The following is a 24,760-nucleotide window of genomic DNA, read 5'->3' on the forward strand; positions in this document are numbered from 1 at the left end:
AAAGTGGATTTCTCCTTGGAGCAATGCTGAACGTCAGCAAAAAAAAAACAGATCTGATTCAGTGGGTAAGCAAACCTAATATTTATTTGTATAACTAGAGTAGGTCTGTTGCTGTACTGGAAATATTATGTTTAAAACAAACAAAAAACATAGCATTTCTCTCTATTAGCATAATATCTGGATGTGACTCTGAGAAGGCAATAAAGGAGCTTAATTTGCAAGTAGACAACAAGGAATCCAAGACAGGTTTTTGTTTCCACTTCAGGTTTCTGTTTGTTGTATACCTATTGCAACTCAGTACATATGCAGAGTGAATGCATCACTTCTGTCGGTCATGATAAAAGTAAGAAAACAGAATCAAAGGTGTCTTTTAACTATAGTTTGTGTTTCCATACTGGCTACCTTGTTAAGGTGCATTTCTTGGGAATATTGGTTGGTTCATTATAACAAAATACCATCTGATAGGTTTTTAAACCTTTATTTAATAATGTTTCTGTAATTGATTTCATTTTATGATTTCATGAGCAGTAGCAAACCTTCAATAGTGTATACTGTCACTTCCCAAAAGACAAGTGTTGAGAACAGAGGCTTTTTCTATGGAAACCTTTAATGAAACCTGCAAAAACTATGCTTTGGCCAAGAACAACCGACACATAAACAGAATGAAACTAGACAGCGCAAACTCTAAAACCAAACCGAAACAAAAAACAAAGGAAAATTCTGAAAAATTACATAGTGGCAATTAATGTATTTGTGACTACCAATATGTGGCACTGTCCTAGGCTTTCATTTGTCTCTTTAGTTGCTAAATGAACATTAAACTTTAAACATTCAAAGCTCAAATGCAAATTCTGAGCTTTTAGCGCAGTTTAGCACAGTTTAAACACACCTGCCTGGAATGAATCGAAACAGTAAAAGACCTGAAAATCAGTGGAAAGTAGTGTTTGTAGATTTGTATAGATGCAGTCGTGGGGGAAAGAATGAGTTTTCACACAATTCCATACAATGTGCAAAACGACTGTCATCCTGACAGCTAGTATGAGGTATTTGCTGTGCACTGTGGCCAAATATCTCCACTCATCTGTCCTTTATTTGGTTCTAGAAGTCTCGTGGTGTGTTCAGACGCATCATTGCTGCCATGTTGTTTAACAGAGGAGTCTTTCTCCTGGCAACCCTTCCAAATAAGCCATACTTGTTCTGTCTTTTCCTATTGTTAGGAAATTTGAAATTTAACATGCTTGGCCTGTTGAGTCTGAGATGTACACCGGCAGTCAACTATTTTGATATCACTAGCAAATTTCTCTTTTTTCCCCCAAAGAAAAACAAAATGCAATTCACAAAGAATTTGATCCACTTCACAAACAATTAAAATTAATCAGGTGATTTTTTTTTAAGAGTGATCTGCATTTTTGTATATTATCAACAACTGTGATACTTCCATATCAATCTCCTGATATGGATCCATCCATCCATCCAGCTGTTGTTTTCCGAGAGGGGGGGGGGTGGAGCCTATCCCAGCTGTTTTAGGACGAGAGGGGTATGGGTCCTAATCCAAGTTAATTATTTAACAAGGCTCATTGATTAATAGAAAACAATTTTGCAATTGTGTTGCACAGCTGAAAACTGTTAAAGTAATAAGGGAGCAAAAAAAAGGAAGTATTGCTTTCTTTACGGTTAGATTAGTGTTGGAAGGATAAGCCGTTGTTTGCTTGTTTACAGGCTCAAAATGGCCAGAAAGAAAGAACATTTTTTTATAAACCTATCAGCCTATTGTTGGGCTTAGAAAGGAAGGCCATTCAATGTGAGAAACTGCGAGGACACTTTAATTCTCTTACCATGCTGTTAACTACTCCCTTCAGAGAGCAGAACAAACTGGATCTAACAAAGACAAAAACAAAAGAGTAATTGGCCCTAATACACAACTGTGTAAGAAGTCAAAAATCTGAGTGTGTCATTTAAGACCAAGATGCCTCACAGGTTGTCAACTGACAGCTGCAACTTCAGGATGCTGGACTTCATGGTAGAAATGTCAAGAAAAAGCCAAATCTCAGATGAGCAAAAGAGCGCAGACATTGGACAGTGGAAGAGTGGAAGAAGGTGTTCCGGACGATTGAGTTCAAGTTCTTCGTAACGTCTTCGTATCAAAGAGAAGAACAAATGAATGACGTAACATGTAAGAAGTACTTAACGCTATCAGTCAAGCATGGTGGAGGCAGCTAAGTGTGCTGTGGAGGTGGTAAAGTTATTGTGCGAGCAGCTTGACCATATGTTACAGAGGGAGACTCCACCCAGCCAATCCATTTTGTGGAAGATTATCGAGGAAGCATTGGGTGAAAGATTAGCCAGGCTGGGCAAGGTTTGAAGAACACATTCGTCATTTCCATTGAAATTATTATTTCTAACTCTGACGATGTCTGCATGTCCTATTCGTTTGCTAATTTCTTATTCAGACTAATTTCGTGTGTTACTTCTCAGACTATTGAACAATCTGGCCTTGAGGTGAAATTTTTAGAGCATCCAGTCCTGGAACGATTGTGGCACTGTGTAAACACACCCCTTGATGCTCCAGACCAGCAGACTACCAAAACTTTGGCTTTTAAAGAGACGGCCACACTTACTGATCATCAGTTAATGAATTGCATTTGATTAGCAGCTCTTGGTTGCTACTTACCTGCCTAACATTGTACTTAAGTTTTCACAGGGCTGCATAAAGTCTTGTAAAAACTTTTTTCACATCGCTGTAAAATGAATAGCAGAAAAGTGACAGTTCTCAGATGCTGTTATTCAACATCAAAACAGAGGAGAAGCTCATCAGCGCAGTAGGTAATCGAGACCATACTATAGGTATAAGCAATCACCAAACATTCACATTCTGCATGCATTCACATCTTGTTACTTACAGATGTGCATAGATCACGTCACCCAAGATCCTATGCAAAATTAATTCAGGGTCTATACCGAGTGTGCAATCATTTTGGCAATGCTCAGGACCTAACACATATTTGCTTGTTTTACAGCACACTTCACAGGCTTTGCTTTTAACTGAGACAGTTAATTTGACTGAGTCACACACTAATGGGACACGGTACTGAATAAAAGCAACTGGAACGCCTCCTTTGTAGAATTGCTGTAACACGTTTCCTTTGAAAGGTGAGTTTAGCTCCATTTTCTCTCCTACCCATTTATTTGTATATATACCCCCCCATTCTGAACCAGATTCATCTGGCCTGGGGCAGACTGACAGAAGCAAGGCTGCCATATCGCTACATCGGCCCCTCTGGCTAACACCAGTAAGCAGTCTTGCCCAAGGAGACAACGACCAGGACAGAGAACCCGGGGATCGAACCGGCAACCTTCCGGTTACAGATGTGCCTCCCAAACCCCTGAGCCACGGTTGCCCTAGGTAATGCTGTGTCTTTTGGTAGCAAAGAAAAGCAAATATGAAGTTGACACTTTGCTTCTGTCTGATGTCTTGTTTTTATTAAGCCTGTACTCTCTCTGTGTGTGTGAGTGTGTGTGTGTGAGCACGCTGTATTTTTCATAATTCTGCCCTTAACGAAGAGAATAAAGCTACCCAGCCTATCATTATCCTTCTGAAGAAGGCACACCAACAAGACTTTGGCAAGAATGTGTGTATTTACAGCTGTAAAAAGAAATCTAAATACAGAGCTGTAAATAGAGCAGTGTGCCTACAAAAAAACAGGAAGAAAAAAAGTCACTTAAGACAGATGATACAAAAGCCATGACTCTAAGGGTGGACATGTGACAGTTAAGCCAAAGAGGAGTGAAAGAATCTCTGCAGCCCCTGACCAGGAAATGCCAAGTAAGACATGCTCCAGTACTTCCTCTGTGGTCTCTTATTTCAGCAGCGGGTAAAAAGTGAAGTCAGGTCTGTTCGGAGAGAGAGAAGCAGCATCTGGACCTGCCTACAGAGACACACCAGACATAAACATTTGTAAAATCTATGGTCAAGGCGGATCTAGGCAATGACATAAGTTTTGTTACAACATCTATGAGCTACAGTTGTCATTTAAAGAGCAGTTTTTCAACTGTGCCGCTAATACTTCCTTTTTCATTTATTTCTGAACTTTTCTAAAAAGTTATTTTCTCGTGACTTGAATGAAGAAGTATACTTAGCAGCGACACTAATAAACAAAACAAACACAGCTTTTCTATGTCAAGTGATACAGTGGTTTAAAAGCCTGTTCCACATGAATAAGTGTGCATTGACCTCAGTGTGCGGTTTGGCTTGCTATGCCTGCCTAAGTAATGAAAAACACTCTGAACTTGAGACATTCAGCCGTGTCACAGAGACCACACGAAACAGGTAAATATTGCTGACCCTTAAGCTCACCAGTGCTCTAAATTCCACACATTGGTTAGAGCAAATTTGAAGATGGATATTTACTGTATGTAATTTCTTAGTAACTGTTTTTGGTGAGTCACCTGCTCGGAATAGCACAGATACCCATATCAGAGTCCAGGAACCAATTTTTGAAGCTAAAAATAAGCATAGCAATCGTCCTTTCAAAATAAAAATAAACTTTTTTTCTTATCAAAAAGTCATCCGTGGGACATTTCTACAGCTATCAACAGTATCAGCAGATACTGCAATAATTTCAGTCTGTCTTCAACAACAAGCAGTCAAAGTGAAAAATGACTTTTTGCTGCAGAGTTGCAGAGAAACTCTCATTGAAAATCTAGTTGACTACACTAATAACTAAATGCATAGCACTGGAAAAGATACTTTGGTCACACAACTCATATATGTTTCTGTCTTAATGAGTTACGGCTGTGTATTAATAAATAATCTAATATATTTAATGCTAATTATCTGCCGCCTTATTGAACTTTGGTTCCAACCACTGAAAGAGAGATAAGCAAAAACAGGATCCCAGTCCAGCGAGTGAGACGTGTCCCCTACAATCCTCAGAGAAAATTGGGCCTCACTTAGAGAAATTACAGCCCGGGCTGTTTTTCAGTCAGTGCATTACATATGAATAGAGACATGCATGCTGCACACAAAGGCAGTGTCACAACATGCTTCTGGGATCATTCACAGCAATCTTATCTACTTAGATAATCTGATGGAGGCATGTCCATGAAAGGAAAACGCAATCTAAAAATGGAGCAAGTGCCAAGGGCTGCCGATGCTTGTGCTGCAACGTGTAAGGAAATCAAAATCCAGCTATCATTCCTGTAGCTTAACCTGTAATTAGAGAATGTTTATATAATTTTGGTTTTAGAATCCTTGCCCCCAGTCTCTGAGGGCAAGTTAAGTCCTCTTTTTATCGTGAGGTCAGGCGGTTCATTTCATGAACAGGCCAAAGCGAGATGCATAACCTCAGCGTTGTTGATGGATAGAAGAGATGGGACTTCTGACTCAATATTCATAATATACTGGCAGCAACAGCCATGTCAGTGACGCTGGATAAAAGCTTTTGTGGCAAAACCGGGATGATCAGTAAGCCAGCAACTAAATCGTGGCTCGGCAATGCTGGACTCAGCAGAGTCGAGGGTTTGAAATAATCGTATAAGACAGGTTGTGGGAGCTGGGGACTACTACATGATTCCTTTTTATCAACTTTCACATCTCACTGTGCTGAGCCAGAAAGGGCACGCATACCATGTGATCAAGAAGATAACTATGAAGAAAATTAGGGGTATAATCGCCATAAGTCTACATGCTCTATATTTACATGCATGCACAATAATGTAGGAATAGATCACTTAAGGAAAAACAGGCTGATTTTAGAAGCAAACTCATTTGAATCTCCTTAAAAATGTACATAATCTATTAATATACTTCTTTTATTAGTATTTTAAATATTCTTAATGGGAGTAGAAGGAGAGGTAAGTAGCAATAACAGCTTCTTCAAGAATTAGAAGAATAAACTTTGTAGAAGGAACAGTTGTAGAAATAAGCATCAAGGTAAAATTGGTACACAAAGAAGTAGCAGCAGCGGTAAACGTAACTGTGTGTGTCCTGGATCCCAGTGTGTGTTTCAATGAGCACCTGTTTATGCAGACATAACACAGCTGCTACAAATAAGGATTAGAGTGAGTGGAAATAAATCACGTTATTGGCTGAGATGTTGGGCTTCCACTGATGGAGCTCTTAATTTAGTGACTTTACCTCAGTGCCAGCAAAGTACTGGAACGCCAGAGAATCCTGGAATACTGGAGTGGGAAAAGCTCAGAACAGAGTCCCTGCAAAGATTCATGAATAGAACAATTTATGCAAGCATTTTTCCATTCTCAGTGGATGGAAAACACCCGAACCCCACCACCACCACACCTACCATCCCCAACCCACCACACAAACATACACACACACACAAGTAAGCCAACTCCCAACTCACTGACTGTTGCCGGGTAGCTCACCCTCTTTTTAACTGATGGACACAGAAATAGCGCTTTTCCTCCCGCGGTTATCTGGCACTCGTGTCACTATCACACATGTAATACAATCAGCCCATCATCTTCGCTAATTCCCAACACATGAGCAGGACACAGTATCATCATAGCCACCACTCATCGCTTCGCAACAATAGCTCATGCTCTTCTGGAGCGCACAGCTGTTGCCGTCTAGCAGGAGCCAGATTCAGAGGATGACATCACAGATTCTGGCAGTCACTAGATGCAAAACACCTTCAAATGAAACTGAAAGTGTGGATCTGTTTTTGTCAAATACTTATGAAGTTATGTTGAATTTTCTATCTTTGCAAGTTCAGCTAAAAATCTGCGGACCAAATATATTCAAGATTAACAAGCAGCTTTACTCTGCATATTGTAATGAGATTCAAATGCCATAAATCTTGCACATTTTAACACAGGGTAGGAGACCAGATAGTTGAATATGTTTGTAGGAGTCATCTTTCTTGGAGCAGCCTCACTGCAGAGGAAAAACTAAAGAGGTTTATCACTGAAATGCAGCTGCAGTGAAGAGAATGAAACTGCTGAAAAATTGTAAGACAAGAACTATGATGACTACTGATGAGTTCCTCACCTTTTAGCACTTTGTTGTCATGAAAATTAAAAAACACACACTCTAAAACTGTGCTATCCACTTCCCATAATTCAGGCTACACCCCCATTACTGCAATCTCCATCCAGATAATTATTTAACACAGTGTGTGTGAGTCACTGCAATTGGGCTGTAGTCAACTACGGGTAAAATACAAAGTGAAATTACAAAATTTTTGGTCTCTATTGAAGTCCATCAAAAAGCTTTTGAAGATTGAGTGCTGGTGGTACATTAAGACTTAGAGTGCATCTTAAAGATTTGGCCCGCATTTAACAATCTAAGCATATGACTCGCATTCTTATCCTTTTCAGACTGGGTCCTTTCATCATACTTGATCTTCATTCTACGTAAAGCAGACACATCAGACTAAATAATTTGCCTCTAAGCTGTTTGTGCAACTTCAAAAATGCATCTTGAAAATCCCTGCATGCACGAACAAGTCCATGTTTATGTTGGCTCTGATGCAAGGAAACACATGTACTATATTGGTAACAGTCTGACAGCAGCCTTTTTAAAGGATAAGTTCACCTAAACGACAAACAAAGCATAGTTTCCCACATGTACTTAGAGGTCTTTAGTGATGCAGATAGTTTTGGTTTCCTGGCTGAGTTTAAGACTTCTGCCACCGTGACCGACGATAAAGTGCTATATTGTTCGTGGAGATCTAATCTCGGAGATTAGCAGCAGCATGTTTTTGTTTTGTTTTTGTTTTTTTTCCTGACACAAAGTGACAAAAAAAACCTTTAAATCACATGCAGATTTCAGTGTTAGGATTTTTATTTACTGCGTGATTTGATCACATCAGTCTGTCAAAATGTAAATTTCTGCCTCATAACAATTTGCCTTTGAAACAATGAATCAGACATTTGCTTCAGAGCAAGAGCATACTCAAATCTTACCTAAAATATATACAAAATGATGTTAATTTGATGTTATCTTTTATTCTGAGCCTCATATATCATACTGCTTTCCCAATGGTTTATGTTGTGAAGGACACTCCTTTAACAAAATTTTCTTATCTGCTTTTATTATTTTGTGGCAACCTCCAGTTGCTAGGGAATAATGTGTATTTCCTGACCAGTTGGTGAGCGGTTACAGGAGGTTGCTGACTCCTCGTGATTGCTTCAATTGCTAGCAGATTTTTAAGACTTACACTGATATTTGGTGATTTAAATATCCAATCTATTAGTCAATTTTTTTCTGTCAGACATAAAAAAAAAAACTTAAATAGATTTCCCCAACATTTGTTATGTGTAGTTTTTTTTCCAGTAAACCTAAATGAGATATTACGAGATATTGTCATAAGTTACTTATTTACCTCCTACCTTACTTGGCTCAGATGAGCTTATTGTGGTGATCTAAACACTTTTAGCCAAGTTGTATAGTGCCCTCTGGTGGACAAACTGTCCATCATCAACACTTGTAAAATGTTTGAAGGGTGTTTCTAATATAGTTTCTGCCTTTGGAAAAATTTGGAAAAAAACAAAACCAAAAAAAAAAAATGGTTATAAATCATAAATAGCTACCTGTAGTTTGCATGGAGGATGTCAACTTATTTGAAAAGACTCTCCATTTACTCTCTGACCTGTAGAGAAATAATAGATCGCCTTTGACAATTCAAGTAAAATGCAATAAGTGTGACACAAACCAGAAATGGAGAATATCAACACATTTTCAACACATTTCAAAAGATTCAACTTTTACTCTGAATGCAAAGGGTCTTTTCAAATTGCATTTTTAACAGTTTCACTCTTGCCTGGCGAGGAGCTTGCATGAGTCTGCGGACAAGTTGGCATCTTCTAATAAAACTACCTCTAATAAAACAACCTGTTAGTGAGCAAAGTAATGAAAATAAGATTTTTGGGTGGTGCACAGCATATCTCTTTGCGACTAGTTTCACCCTAGTGACTGCCAGCAACCTCCATCAACTATTCCCCAACCAGTTGCAAAATACACACATTTATCTAGTAACCAGTGGTTACCAGGGGGCTCTTGCATCCATAGGCCTATGTGAATGCAGTTTCAGTGATTGATTTCACAGCAACCACCAGAAAGCACTCAGGAAATACACATTTTCACCTTGATTTCACTCAGTTGCCAGGTCTCTAGGCCTTTGTGACTGAGGCCTAATATCCGTATAACAAAATATAGCAGGTCTAATGCCTGCAGAACAACTTTAGCTAAAAACTGGTTGGTAGTTCCTCTCTTTCTACTACATACTGTAACCAAGATGGGGACTTTTAAAGCTCACAAATGCAGTGCATTCCTCACTTAACTTGTTTTGTCATTATAAATAGACCATCCAAGGAGCGTCCAGTGCAGTTTTAAATGTAAGATTTAAGACACAGCAATAGTATCACATTAACCTTGTGGACCAAGTCAGTTGACTAGCCTTAGGTGACAAGTTAGTGAATTTAATCACTTCTGGCTTACAAAAGCAAAGATGAACACAGCCCAAATGCCAAACTGGAGGCTTCAAAATGAACCACATAAACCATATGCTGGTGTCTACTAGTTTTAAACCCAGGGTACAAAGAGGAACTTGGAAAACAGAAAACAACAAAAAAGTTTCTACCAGAATGGAGTTAGTTTAAGAAAGCTAGTAGAACAAAATGTAACTGAAAAAGCACAACAGAAGCTTTCAGAACACAAAATCAGAAAATAGCTAAGAAAACATGGTTTAAACTAGAAAAAACCACCAGGATTGCTCTCTCTTATACTGTGCTTTATAACAAATCAGACATTTCTACCATGTTTCTAGGTGAATAGGACAGTGTTCTGCATAGGGCCAGTGTGTCACTTGTTGCCACTGAAGGGTACACAGTTGGCTTTCAGAAATAACTTGTGATTTCTATGTGAACACTGCATTTCATTGTCTGTATACCGCTCACTATCATTACATTCAAAAAGAAGAGAGAAGTGTTTCTATCTACTTTTTTCTTAGTTTCAGCACATTTTCCAGTGTTAATAATAATAAATACGTGATGGCGTAGTGATGGCAACCAGTTAAATACATTAGGACCCCTCTATTGTTTCTTCGAATTGTGCGAGACAAAAAGCTCAGCTGTTTTGACAAACAAGTCTGGAAGCAGAGTTGAAATATGGCTTAGAGTCAAAACAGGGTTAATTGCTGTCACCTGCAGACTTGAATCAGTATACAAAGGGTTTGTTTTGTTTTTTTTCAATTGATGCATCTCTTTTTTTCGTCTTTGCTATTGTAATTAACAGATGATCACTGAAAGGAGAACTGCCCCTCAATGATCTTTCAACTCAAGGTTGGATGAACTATTTAATCAGTGTTTCACAATATGTAGTCATTTACAAAAGGAATCCTAAATTAAACATTACATGCATCTGTCTCCTGTGAAGGATTTCAAAAGCTTCCAGGTGACTTTATCTTCACTCTACTTCCACGCATGCTGTTTTTGTCAGAGGTAGCCTCAATGTGGTCAGCCTGCCATTTCAAATGTCACATGCTTGTTTGGAAATTCACTCTAATTTTCCCAACTGCAAACATCCATTAGCGTCTCACCTCCCATCGCTCTGCTCTGTCAGTATAACACAGCTTTATATTGGTGATACCAAGAGACTGTGTTAGTGCAGAATGAGGCACATAATATTGGTAATGGTGGAGTACAATGCTGCGGAAGACAGACAGGCCTCTTGAGAATGTGCTCTTTCATTATGAACTAAGCCAAACTTAAGAATGTTTTATACCAGTTTCATTGTTCAACTTTTTTGGTGATGGGGTCCAGTAGCTGTTTCCTTTTAGGACCTGACTTTTAGGATCTGGCAAAGTGGTCAAAAAAGCTCAACCAAGCCTTACTTAAACACTTTTAATTTATACTCCCTAATTTTTTTATTAGCAAAGTACAAAAATATTCAAACTGCATGTTTCAAATATTAAGCCACCATTAATTGTTACCTGTATAAGTTGCAGCTAATTAACTCTCACTCACAAAAGCTACGCTAAGCCACAATTTCATACTGTTAATGAACTAAACAACTACAGCAATGTAAAGCATGGATGCCCACTGAGAATTACCGCCTAAATGTAGTTCTCGCAAGCTCTAAGAGGCATTAATACACTTTGGAGATATGTAATATTGGGCAACACTTCACTGAAATAGGTGTGCACAAGACTGAGATGAAGGAGACATTCTGAATATTTATGACTGTTTTTAGTAAGTGTAATTCTTTCAAGTATATAAGCTGAATTTTTTCATTCTAATTGGATGGCCTATACCATCTCACCTGGCTCCTACGCCTACATATTAAAAGGAGTCATTGGAACACAGGAGACTTAATTGCTAAGTTAAAAATTAGCTTTATTATCTCAAACTGTCACATGTGGCTGGTTTATAATTAAGTCAAAGCATTAAATAAAACAAGAGATTTCCCACATGTCCTATGCCCTATAAAAGTATACTGCATGAGTAAAAGCATGTTAAGTCACAAATATTAAAGTTAGATTAAAGTATATTTAACAAAATATACAGTATATGTTGGAATATTAAAGGGAAAATGCACTTTTACTTGGTTGAAAAATAAAATCTGGCGATTTTTAATCTGGATTCTACAGCGTAGTCATTTACAGATCAAATGGCACAATAAGACCAATGGGGAAAAGATCCCCAGTTCAATCCTGGAAGGAGATCAATCAATTTTTACATTGTTTTACACAGTAAATAAGCGGTAAACCATTAGTAGAATGCTAACATTTTATGAGCAAGAACCCTAACCTATAAAAACAACGGCACCGCTACATGTGCAAAAACAAGAATAGGAGTAAATAGGAGTAAATAATGTTGTATGCTGTACAGATCCATTCACTGCTACCTATGGAGCATCACCTCAACTCTTCAAGTTAATTACAGTCATTTGTGCTACAGTGACTGTTAATAGGGTGTACCAGGGACAGCTGGGAGAAGCTCTAGTACCCCATGAACCTGTACTGGATATTAACAAAATGGATAGCTAGATGGATTAGTGGCTTTAATAGGAAGTAAACAGACCCCTTGTTCTTTAGTTCTCTCTTGATTCAAATTTGTCTTTACAGCTTCCACTGAACTAGCTTCCTGTACACTTACTCTCATAAAGTCCAACTGTGCTGTGTAACAACTAACTATAACTTTTTTTTCAACCATTTTACAGAAAATGTAATTACATTATGTTAAAACTACACTACCACTAAATAAAAAATACAATACGAGTCTTAAGAACTGCCTAACAACTTTACCAACTTACCAAAGGTTTAAAACACTCACACTTTTTCCACTACACTATGGAAAAGTTTGACCAAGGCATCATTATAATGTCCTGTGGTTGGTTCAGCTGTTCAGTTATCAGACCTTTGATGTTATGCTTATGAGAGGTTATGTTGTCATGTCAACCCAGCATAAAAACAACATTCAAAAATAAGAAGACATCCCTGAAGCTCACTGATTTTGACATTTTCAAAGGCTAGGCTAAAGCCTGCTACATGAAGTTACGTCTATGTTATCAACACTCAGATGGTCATCAGCAGAAAGAAATGCAATCAGGCTCATCCTTTATCAATTTTTGAGATGTTTGTTCTGTAATTTTCCAAATTGGTCTGATCTAGCCGGGAAAATGAGTCTAATAACAACAACAAAAAACAGCATTCAAACTAGCCCACACAGAGCCTAGTGGGTGGGATGTTTTGGAAAATATATACAGATGGGCAGCATTGTAAAGATGTTGTGAGAGACATTTTGTAAATAACGCTGACATTTCTTTAATACAATGCAAACATGTTATTAAGTATCCATGCTGGCAAGATGACAGCAGCCTTTTAACATCATCAAAGGATTTCAGATGATGTAACCATTTTTATCTAATGTGATGATGTTATGTGGAACAAGTGCCCCGGGAGACTTTCTGGATATGAAAAAATACATGTCAAAGCATATTCTGGCTGACACAGTGTCAAAGAAGTGAAAGCATCATACTACTGTTTCACGCCTGCAGTAGTGGTACTTACCAGTCCATCACAATTGCTGATAGCCACAGAAGCATCTGGCATGTCAGTCACATCTCCACTGAAAACACAGTCTCCTTGGATTCGTTCCTTGGCCTTTTCCTTAAAGTCCTCTTGCCATTCCACAAAAGCCCCTGGGGCTACCAGCCTCCTGTTGGCCCTCAAGCGGAGGTGCAGTTCTTTCCCAAACACAGTAACATTGAAAAATAAGTGCTGAGCCGACGCTGAGGTGACTGAGGGCATCTCAGAGGCACTGCGGGCCACCCTTCTTCTGCTGCCAAAGCCTGAGACAGCATCAACAACAGGAGCAGCAGCACCTTTACTTCCAATTCCAGCTGAGACCACATGAGAAATGTACCGGCCATGGGAGTCTGTGCTGAATGGCACGATAAGACCATATTCACTTAACTTTCCAGAGATTTTTTCTGATGAGACAGACAGTGTCAAGTGAGAATGACAGTAGTGACCTATGCAAAGCAAGCTCCAAAGGAAATGACAACTAAGCAGTTGAAACAGAAACTACACATGCACGATTGAGTAAAAAAGAGAAAATATAGACAAATAATATTTATTATGACATAATGAATTATCTTAGCATTAATACTGTCTTTATGAAACAACTATATATAGCTGACAGTGGATAGTCACAGTGGAAATACAGCAACACCCTACATTGATTGAACAGCAAGGCTGTCAGGTTTAATGTATGACCCATCAATAGATGCAGGGCTTCATTCTTATCATTATTCCCCCCCACTTTATAAACTTTACAGTGCATCTCTCTGCACCGTAAAAACATGTGTAAAAAATAAAGGGAAACGGAATGGATAACTCACCATGCGCTTTTGCTGCGAAAATACACTCCAAAAATACTTGACTGAGTGAAAAGCACATCAATAAATACATACAATCCATAGCGAGGACTATAATGTGAGAGCTGCCACTTCAGCGCTAAGTTTTCCTTCTTGCTGCAAACTGAGAGCAGAGTTCTCCCTCCTGGAAAAGCACAAATGCAGGAGAAAAGTCCTCAGAGTTGAGCTCCAGCGAAGCAGCCGGGCATTTCTGAGCGTTTCCCTCTAGACGCCAAACTGACGGATACTCACAAGTTGTTTCCAATCTTTTGGCCTGCAATGAGCTGCATAGACCAAGACTGCCCTATCCATTCAGGGAGCAAAGGGGGGGACATCTGTGGTATTGATGACGGCAACTCCCCGGTAAAAACCGGGACGGTTTGAAGAGGTTGTCCACTTTTTTCCCCCTTCCTCTTTCTCTCTTTCTTCTTAGGTAACTTTTAAATCGCAAGGAGACCAAGTTAGCACACGCCTACGCTAAGAAGAAAAAAAACTCAGAAGGGTTCAGATAATGTGTGCAGAGACAGACTGTCCCGGTGGTGAAACATCTGCCGTCCAGTCGTGCACCATTACGCACCAATGGCTCGGCTGCGTAAGTCTCAACTGCTCGACTTGAAGCCACAACCAGCCAATAGTGGGAGCGCCATCTCTGCCCTAGACGACCGCATATTTAGCCTCGCGACTTTTAAACTTCTAAAAGTTCTCATTCTGGCGACAAACTCAACCAGAAGCTTTGTCATAACTGCTAAGTGTTTACACACGAGTCCGCAAAAAAAACAAAAAAAACAAAACGCATTAGGATAACGTCCATGAATGAAAAGGGGCGCTTTAACTGTCGAAACATGGCATGAAAAATTAATTTAAATCTAAAAAACGGAGATAAAAGAAATTCAACGCGGCTACAGTCGTTTCTTGTTTATTTCAAGCAAAAGCTATAAAATACAACCAAAGCTCTGAAGCTTCAGTTTTTGCCAAGGAAAATAACGTTAATTACCTTATGTACCCTTTTTACTAACATAAAGAAAACATTGCACATTAAAACTGGTTTTACCATATGTAACATTCTACCTTCGTTTTTTATCTGCCTTCAAAGATCCTTTAAATGTAGAGTCAAAGTACATGTTGGGGTAACGTGCAGGTGTGCCTTTTGAAAACTCAGGCCTATCATTGGCTAGAGGGATAATAAGCGATTTGATATAACTGCACGTTTTCCATGTTCTGGTATCAACAAAATACACACTGCATGATCCGATTTAATCACCTCAAGTGGTTTGCGTTTAAAGTTAAATAATCATGGCGAATCCTGCAGATGTCACTGCGAGCATATTGTTCCATTTTGGAGAAAAGGAACAAATCCAAAGCCATCATTTGAGGCTTAGGATGTGTGAAAACTGTGCAGCAGATTCCATCGGTGGAATGACAGCCTATTAAAATGCTGGATCTGCTCGGGCAACCAGGATTTTGTTGGCCACGGCTCAGTCTGCTGGAGTCCAGACTTAGTCAGACATGACAACCAGCCTGAGACTGAACCAACAACTCTGCAATCCTTCTCAAAGGAAGAGAAGGGGGCTGGGCTAACATGAGTCTGACTTTCAGGTACTTTTTGAGAAAGGGGGGGAAAGTGTCTAGACAGGACCTTCTTTTTCCTCCCCAGTTCCTCGACTGCGTCTGGGCCTCAGATAAGAGTACTCTGCCCTTAATTTTGGGCTAATTAAGCTACCAGGATGGTCAATGCAGAGCAGGTGTGGGTTTAGAGCAGTCATTCCCCCAGGGCAGCAATGAGAGGATTTTGGATGGTGATCCAGACTTGTGCATTAATAAGCAATGGAAACTAACCGCAGCATTAAGAGATGGAAACCATTAACTGCCTTGTGAGAAGATTTTATGCAGTTTTTCCATCCATACTGTTTGGAGGATTTTTTTCATGTGTTTCCAAAAGCCAGAATGACATTCCACAATATAACATAGTATTCAATTAGAAGTCTTGTTTTTCCCCTCTAAAATGAATAGCTCCACTTACAGTCTGTGGTTAAGTCCACACACCAGAACAATTTTCTACTACAGAACACTCTGTCCTTTACAACAGGAGTGTAAGATCAAAACTTCGGTATAGGTTTGTCTCCAAATCCAGTTTTCAAGTACAATTAGACATGTAAGAGTCAGTTTTTCTGAAAAAAAGGAGAGAAAAAAGATATTAGCTGACAGATTTCCCTCTCATATTTCACATAGATGGGCTTCAAAGCCTAAACCATGCCTAAAATCTGGCGCATATAATTTCTTTACAGTGCCTGGTTTAACTTTGTCAGGTGGAGCTGCAAAGAATCAAACGTCTTCTCCCACACTGTGTTTTCAGCAGAGGGGAAAAGTTGCAGTATAGAGTGTGGAATTGTGGATGCCTCAATGTGTGCTGTAATGTGGTCTAGCCATGCCAGCGTGCTGAGAAAATATGTGACTTTTCATCTCTGAGATGCAGAGAGATGCAAAGCAGCTGCTAGTCTGCCCGGCAGCTTGCGGGAAGAGCAGCGTCTGAAGTGTTCGGATGGTTAAAAATGAGCACACAAGTTTCACTTCACCTTTTTTTAAAAAGATGTGATTAATCTGGGAGCCCTGTGCAGCTCTAACAGAACTAAATCAACCCTGTCTGTTTCTTTGTATTTCAAAAACTATTGTTTTTCATTCAGTTTTGTGGGAAATGAATGCAAAAATTACACTACACTTCCTCTTTCTAGCTGTGGGTCCAGGTTAGGTATTAGGGCTTCTTTTAAATGGCAAGTAGGCGGTTGCAAATTCCAATTCTATAGAAGTGTGTGAGAAAACTGCCCTTCTGCTGATTTGAATTCTAAACACTTATCTGATTTTCTAGGGTCTGAGGTGTTTGTTTTAAGTCTTATTTATTTTGCTCATTTATTACAATCCCATTTATGCTAAAATAGATGATAAAGCAGGGTATGCTTGTGGCGACTGACCATTCCCTATTGTATGAGTGTGCAACGTTCTTGGCTTCTCACTCCCCCATCAGCTCTCCACTCTTACTGTTTTAAAAAACTAAAAATGAGTGACGCCGAGGGATCTTCATCCTTTTTTTAATACATAATTTATAAGTCTAAATAACACACTTAAGAATCTGCTACAATGATAAACTACTCAATTATCAAAAACATATCACGGAATACTACCTCTACCTTTCAATTACTGTTCATTTACATCTACATCTTGGGTCTCCGAAGAACATGTTTAGAACGCCATCCATCCATCTCTTTAACTCCTTATGAATCTTAGTGTCACAGGGGTGCTGGAGTCAGTCTCAGCTGCCAGGTGCCGAGAAGCCTTCTGTGCATTTCTGATAGTCTTGCATGTGTAATGAGACTCACTGACACTGACAGTGGCAGTGATGTGACATTGCTGTGACCTGTTCATGTCTGAAACAGAGTTATCTTTTCAACAAAGTCCAAGTTTGTCAGAGCAAGTCTTAAATCTCAAGTTCATGAGGGAAAGTTTAAGTTAAGTCACAAGTCTATAGATAAGACTGTTATCCAATAAAGCAAAAAGCAATAAAAGAATGTTGCTGATCTGACACCAAGGGTTGGTTTCATAAAAAGTATTTGTGACTATAGAAAGATTGAATGAAATTCTGTGATTGAATGTAAAGTTCACTGTATTGAATCACTAGCTTATACAATATTTAAAGGTTGCCAAACATTTGAATTATGCTCCAACATACAGAACATATCACTAAACTGAAGACAGCTTGGAAGAATAGCTGCTAAATCTGGTGCTATGTGAACTTCTATTTGTTCACCCGAAGTGCCAACATAGTTTTAACTCACTGGCTTAACAGCTTAAGCTTATTTGACTGATGTTGCACAGCTGAGCCTAAAACAGAGGACAAAAATACAATGACACATAGGATGAGTTATGACTGCAGCGCTGTTTGTGTTCCTTGGCATCACAACAAATAGAGCATTCTGTTTCAGCTTTGAATCAGCTAATCAAGCTTTGTATAAATTAAATACACATTGTTAAGTTAACATTCAGGTATTGTTTGAAATAAAGGTCTAACTTTGCAATGTAGTTTGACTGATTACTATGCAGTATAAATACACTTGCCACCCACTTTGTTAGGTACATTTTGCTAGTATCGATTGGATTCCCTTTTGCTTTCAGACCTCATTTAAGTCTTCGTAGATTCAACAGTTTAGTGGAAATATTCCTCTACACAGTTCCTGCAAATTTGCCAGGTGTACATTGATGATGCAAATCTGCCATAGTACCACATACCAAAGGTGCTCTATTAGATTCAGATCTTGAAACTAACTGGCTATTTGTTTTATTATTAAATGTTTTGAGCTTTACATGTGTTATCCTGCTGAAAGCAGCCATCAGAACACTGTTGATATAAAGGGACAGACATGGTCAGCAACAATGCTAAGGTGGGTAATGGGATTGATCTTCAGTTTTAAAGTGTCTGTGGTGGGGCGTGGTCTGTGGTGCCGTTCGGACGCACCTGCATGGCATCTGCAGATCCCGCCCGCGGTGGTAAATCACGGGGAAGCAGGGTTGAGAGTGTTGTTGTGGTGTGATGCATGTAGAATGAATAAAGATGGCTCAAAATGCAGATCTGTGGTCCCGCCGTGCCTTATTCACACCACAGTGTCCCATATACACTGGCTTGCAAAAGTATTCGGCCCCCTTGAACTTTTCCACATTTTGTCACATTACAGCCACAAACATGAATCAATTTTATTGGAATTCCACATGACAGACCAACACAAAGTGGTGCACACGTGAGAAGTGGAATGAAAATCATACATGATTCCAAACATTTTCTACAAATAAATAACTGCAAAGTGGGGTGTGCGTAATTATTCAGCCTCCTGAGTCAATACTTTGTAGAACCACCTTTTGCTGCAATTACAGCTGCCAGTGTTTTAGGGTATGTCTCTACCAGCTTTGCACATCTAGAGACTGAAATTCTTGCCCATTCTTCTTTGCAAAACAGCTCCAGCTCAGTCAGATTAGATGGACAGTGATCTTGTGATCTTGCCACAGATTCTTGATTGGATTTAGATCTGGACTTTGACTGGGCCATTCTAACACATGGATATGTTTTGTTTTAAACCATTCCATTGTTGCCCTGGCTTTATGTTTAGGGTCGTTGTCCTGCTGGAAGGTGAAGCTCCGCCCCAGTCTCAAGTCTTTTGCAGACTCCAAGAGGTTTTCTTCCAGGATTGCCCTGTATTTGGCTACATCCATCTTCCCATCAACTCTGACCAGCTTCCCTGTCCCTGCTGAAGAGAAGCACCCCCAGAGCATGATGCTGCCACCACCATATTTGACAGTGGGGATGGTGTGTTCAGAGTGATGTGCAGTGTTAGTTTTTCGCCACACATAGCGTTTTGCATTTTGGCCAAAAAGTTCCATTTTGGTCTCATCTGACCAGAGCACCTTCTTCCACATGTTTGCTGTGTCCCCCACATGGCTTGTGGCAAACTGCAAACAGGACTTCTTATGGTTTTCTGTTAACAATGGCTTTCTTCTTGCCACTCTTCCATAAAGGCCAACTTTATGCAGTGCACAACTAATAGTTGTCCTATGGACAGATTCCCCCACCTGAGCTGTAGATCTCTGCAGCTCGTCCAGAGTCACCATGGGCCTCTTGGCTGCATTTCTGATCAGCGCTCTCCATGTTCGGCCTGTGAGTTTAGGAGGACGGCCTTGTCTTGGTAGGTTTACAGTTGTGCCATACTCCTTCCATTTCTGAATGATCACTTGAACAGTGCTCCGTGGGATATTCAAGGCTTGGGAAATCTTTTCGTAGCCTAAGCCTGCTATAAATTTCTCAATAACTTTATCCCTGACCTGTGTGGTGTGTTCTTTGGACTTCATGGTGTTGTTGCTCCCAATATTCTCTTAGACAACCTCTGAGGCCGTCACAGAGCAGCTGTATTTGTACTGACATTAGATTACACACAAGTGCACTCTATTTAGTCATTAGCACTCATCAGGCAATGTCTATGGGCAACTGACTGCACTCAGACCAAAGGGGGCTGAATAATTACGCACACCCCACTTTTCAGTTATTTATTTGTAAAAACCGTTTGGAATCATGTATGATTTTCGTTCCACTTCTCACGTGTACACCACTTTGTATTGGTCTTTCATGTGGAATTCCAAAATTGATTTATGTTTGCGGCTGTAATGTGACAAAATGTGGAAAAGTTCAAGGGGGCCAAATACTTTTGCACTGTAAAATATCCCCACACAGCATCGCACTGCTAGCAGTAGCCTCAACTATTGATTCAAGGCAGGATGGATCCAAACGTTCATTTTATTAACGCTATATTCTGAGTCTACCATCTGGATTTTACAGCAGAAACGGAGGCTCATCCAACCTGATAAAACGTTCGAAATGTCTATTGTCCACTTTTGGAGAGCTGGTGCAAATTGTAGCCTTAACGTAGTTTCCTGTTCCTAGCTGACAGAAGTAGTGCAGAGTATGGTCTTCTGCTCTTGTAGCCCATCTACTACAGGGTTTAACATGCATTCAGAGACGATCTTCTACATGCCTCATTCAGGGGTACTTGTTGTCTTACTATTAGCTAGAAGCAGTCTGACCATTCCCCTCTGATCTCTAGCATCAATAAAGCATTTCACCCCAAAAAAACGATGCTCGTTTGCTATTTTCTCCTTTCCAGACAATTCTCTGTAAACGCTGGCTGTGTGGGAAATCCCAGTAGATTCACACAAGCCTGTCTGACACCAATAACCATACCATGCTCAAAGTCACTTAAATAACCTTTCTTCCCTTTTCTGAAGCTCAGTTTGAACTTCAGCAGGTCGTCTTGGTTACGTCTGAATGCCCTGCAACCTAATGGAGACTTTTACTATAACGAGTGTTACCAGTGGCTCCACTATATTACTTTTATTTCCATGTAGTCTGCTTAAACTCATTCAACAATTCAACAAATCACCCATGCTTTGAACCCCTACCTCTAAATAAGAAAGCCTTAGTCATGGGGATGTATCCCAAAAGATCAAATGGGAATAGGAATAAGCATTTAAAAGCTCACTATCAATCCAATCAGTACTTTTTATCATGCCAGTTGATACTTTACCTGGATCAGTAGTGTGTGTAATAACCTAACAGGGATTGTGTATTATTGCTCACGGTAAATGAAGGCCCAGACACGTATTTGCCAGAGAAGATTTAAGAGCAAGGTCTTAACAATCTTATTAATATTGATCAAATCCCTGAGAGGTTTGAGACTTGAGTTCCCGAGGTGTTTTTTAAGGCGGCCTTTATACACACAAGAACAATCAAAGAGGATGGCAATGCACCCATGAACCCCTTACACCGGCATGATGCCTCCTGTCCTCAGCAACTCTCTCATCTGCAGGGGGAAGCTTTTCACATGAAGTTCATTACATCCCCTCTTGCTGCTCACCTATGAATGCCACTCTTTGTCTGCTGCAATTTCTGGATCCTTCAGAACCACTAGCTTGAGTTTCACATTGGGGAGTATCTCAATGAGTTTGGAAAGAATTTCAAAGGCGAGCGGCCGCTATATCATCCAAGCATGGTCCTCATGTCCTGGGCTTATCTTGACCTGGAGTCCAGTTGGCCACATGCTGCAACTGAATAGACCTTCTCCATATCTGCCAATTTTTCTCCATTGGTAAAGAGTAACAGTGTACAATAAGTGTTATGGTGAATTTATCTGTGCCTCAGGGCCTGCCAACCCGCTCACTAAGAGGGATGAATTAGCTCATAAAGTCTCAAACTCTACAGGAAGCCTTTCAATCTGGCTCACTTTGTTTCCATTTACAATAATTCAGGATAGGCTGTGGTGTGATAAAGTCCTAACAACTTCCGTAGTCCCGAAGATAAGCCTGCTATGCACTTACAAGACGGGAAGTGATCTGGGATATCAGACTTTCAAAGCAGGCCAGCGAAGCCAAGTGTGCTTCACTGATGTGCCGGCTGGTGGCTTTTAATCCTCACACAGGCCTCCATTGTTGAAAGACTGACCATATTTTTTTAATTAAGACCTTACCTGTCCACATCAAAACGCAACTCAGATTAGTCTTTTGATCTGCCTAAGCTCTTTATTACTGTGTATGGAATATGTTAAGATTTCAGCCCAACAATGAATCATCTGTTTTGGGTAAACGTACGCTGCTCGATGCTCATAACCTGTCCTGCTCTCCGAGGTTGGCACCGACACAAAACAAAGAGGCCTCGCGGATATACGAGAGGGTTCTCAGCGGTGCGTATCTGCAGCAAAAGATGATGCTGAGATAAGGCGGAAAAAAGAAAGGAAACCGAGGAGGGAAGACAATCATTTGGCTCCATCGCAGGAGACTTCAGAAGCTTCAATAAAACAAGGCACAGAGGACAGTAGTGTGCAAAATAAAATCATAAAACCCTCCTACACACAAAAATCCGAATCCTTGGTGCAGATGGATAAGTTTTAGGTTTCTCCACGTAAAAAAAAAAGATATCAAAAGCAGAAACTCTGTTAGATCTATCTGAAATATTTATTTTAGCTTCCAAACAAGAAAATAATTGGTAAATACAGCAAATAAAAGAAATTTACTCTGTGAAGAGCGCCTGTTAAAAAAGAAAAAAAAAACAATTAAATTAAAAGCCTAGCTAAGATATCAGGATCTCTTAGTATACAACCTCCACATTTGTGCGTTTAATCAAGAATCACAAAGATGGGTATTAGATGTTCCAACACAAACTGTGTATTTTAAATTTCTTCCCATTTTCAATCACTGCAATGTTTTTGATAACTTGAAGGGTACACTTTCATTATGCAATGCCACACTGAAACAAACAAGAATGACAGGTATCTGGAGGAACGATTGATAATTTTTGATCCTTTGATTTTTGCTTATCTTTCTGGTTTTAAGGCAGGATTCATAATATAGCGGTAACATGCTCAAACAAAGAACATGTCAAGACTTTAAAGAAATCCTGCAGGGTTAAAGTTACTCTACAGATCTGGTGTTGTCATGCATTCAGAGAAAACAATGATGTAAATGTTTGAAAGACAATGCAACTTTAAACTCTTGTTCTAAACAGTGAATCATGCAGCTGTTTCCCTCCACTGAAGAAATGAACATCAGCTGCAGTTATGGAATGGTGTATTTATCCACATCAATAAACACTAAGTGTATTTAAAAAAAAAAAAATCCAAGTCACACCAAATATCTGCAGATGCTGTTTCCATCCATAAATTTAAGCTCCCCAAGCCAAGGTGGTATAAAAGTAACGCCTCCAAATGTACACATCAAAGGTGCTTTAAAGCTTTGCGGGCTTCTATTGCATCAAGCTGCAGGTGAGCAGCTTGAGGCTGTGTAGGAAGGCGGATTTGCATTATTGGTAATATGTATGTGGACCATGTTTTGACAAGAAGGAAGAATGCAGAATCACATCACATGACAGAAGTAATTTTACAGCTTTAAACAAAGTTTAAAAACAAAAAAAAACACAGAGCGCTTCAAAGTCAAATGTAACACATAAAAATGTTAGTACCTGTATCATGACAGATATAATCAAACGTAAAAAAACAAAAAAACAAAAATCAGGTACAACAGAGGAACATATAAGTGCTGTCATATTTTAGCATCTTTGCAACGCTCAAAATCCTCTTATCAAATAACGTTTGGAAAACTCAACAGCACAGTTATTTAAATACTGACAGCTTCCATATGTACATAGGGACTCTTCTGAAAAAGTGGAACAGATGCACAGTGACATAAATTGTTAGAATTTTCTGATCTCCTCCTCCATAACAACATTTAACTCTAGTTCCAGCTGAAGTTTCAAAGAGCTGTCGCAAGTGAGCATAATTTTACTGGGATTTTAAGAAAAAAATAACCTAAACATGTACAAATTAGTACATTAATAAATTCACTGATGTAAAGGCACAACTTCCAATACAGAAGCAGAATCTTGCTAAAATTAAAATCTAAAAACTGTTAACATCACAAGTGAGAAAAAAAGGAAAAAAGCAGTAACATTAAACAACAGGTGTTGTGAAGATATACAGAAAATAAGGGTAAATACAGAAGGCATAACTATGTTATTGGAAATGTCTTTTATTCTGAAAAGCACAGTACTATTTTGGCGTATTCACAGTGATCCCCTCTCAGATGAACTCCCCGCGGAAAGGAAGTGACAGAATGTTTTGCTGTTGCCAGCGGCAGCGCAGCCTGGCCAGTGGCGTGTCCCTCGGGTTTTCAAACTCAGAGAAGCCCAGCTGGTTGAGGATGTCATAAACTCCGGCTCTGGCAGCCACCTACCACAGAAACGCACAAAATATTAATGAACAGGCGATATGGCGTGCCAAGATTTTTTTTTCTCTTCTTGTCCTTTGTGACCACACAAACACATGGACTTCCACTTTTTCAGCATGGTTTCTGATGGCTGCTAGATGCGCAGCTGTTATAATGAAAGACCAGGGCTCAACTCCGGGTTTGGAGAAGTGGCTGAAAAAGAATTCGGTTGTGTCACTTGGGTAAAAATATTAAGACCGTACTTATTTTCAGGCATAATCAGAGCAATAAAAAAAAAAATCAAGCGGAAACCAAATCAGCCTGTAAAATCAGCTGAATAGTGTCCTCATTGGTTCTGGGGGGAGCTTTAAAAAATCCTGATGACATTACGATGACATCAAGGTCATCAAGGACTTTTACTAGGAAATAAAGCGTTTAATGAAATTATTGAGAATTACTGACTTTGGATTGTGGGAAATGTAGGAACAAGCATTTTTCCCAGAACATAGCAGGCTCTGCTCCTTTAATTCCAGCATTTTTTACAGTTACAATACTACTGAAAGTAACGAAAGTACCCTTTTAGAGAAGCAGAATTGA

The 24,760-nt window shown here is 39.5% G+C and overlaps 2 protein-coding genes across 5 annotated transcripts in view; both read right to left on the minus strand.

Moving 5' to 3' along the window:
- The window catches only part of adamts14 (ADAM metallopeptidase with thrombospondin type 1 motif, 14), a 54,703-nt gene extending 40,263 nt beyond the window's left edge, over window positions 1–14,440 (minus strand). The window contains exons 1-2 of the mRNA XM_013911659.1: window positions 13,865–14,440; window positions 13,032–13,453 (exon numbers count right to left, since the gene is read on the minus strand). Of these exons, the coding sequence (XP_013767113.1) occupies window positions 13,032–13,453; window positions 13,865–13,943 (501 nt within the window). The 5' untranslated portion in view covers window positions 13,944–14,440. The remainder of the gene's footprint in view (window positions 1–13,031; window positions 13,454–13,864) is intronic.
- Window positions 14,441–22,492: 8,052 nt separating this feature from the next.
- The window catches only part of pald1a (phosphatase domain containing paladin 1a), a 55,075-nt gene continuing 52,807 nt past the window's right edge, over window positions 22,493–24,760 (minus strand). For all 4 annotated transcript variants that reach the window (XM_005736429.1, XM_005736428.1, XM_005736427.1 and 1 more), the window contains exon 20: window positions 22,493–24,186. In XM_005736429.1, coding sequence (XP_005736486.1) covers window positions 24,037–24,186 — 150 coding nt within the window. In that variant the 3' untranslated portion in view covers window positions 22,493–24,036. The remainder of the gene's footprint in view (window positions 24,187–24,760) is intronic.

The sequence above is a fragment of the Pundamilia nyererei genome, unplaced genomic scaffold, assembly GCF_000239375.1.
Source record: "Pundamilia nyererei isolate P.nyererei 1_Seehausen unplaced genomic scaffold, PunNye1.0 scaffold00069, whole genome shotgun sequence".
NCBI lineage: Eukaryota > Metazoa > Chordata > Actinopteri > Cichliformes > Cichlidae > Pundamilia > Pundamilia nyererei.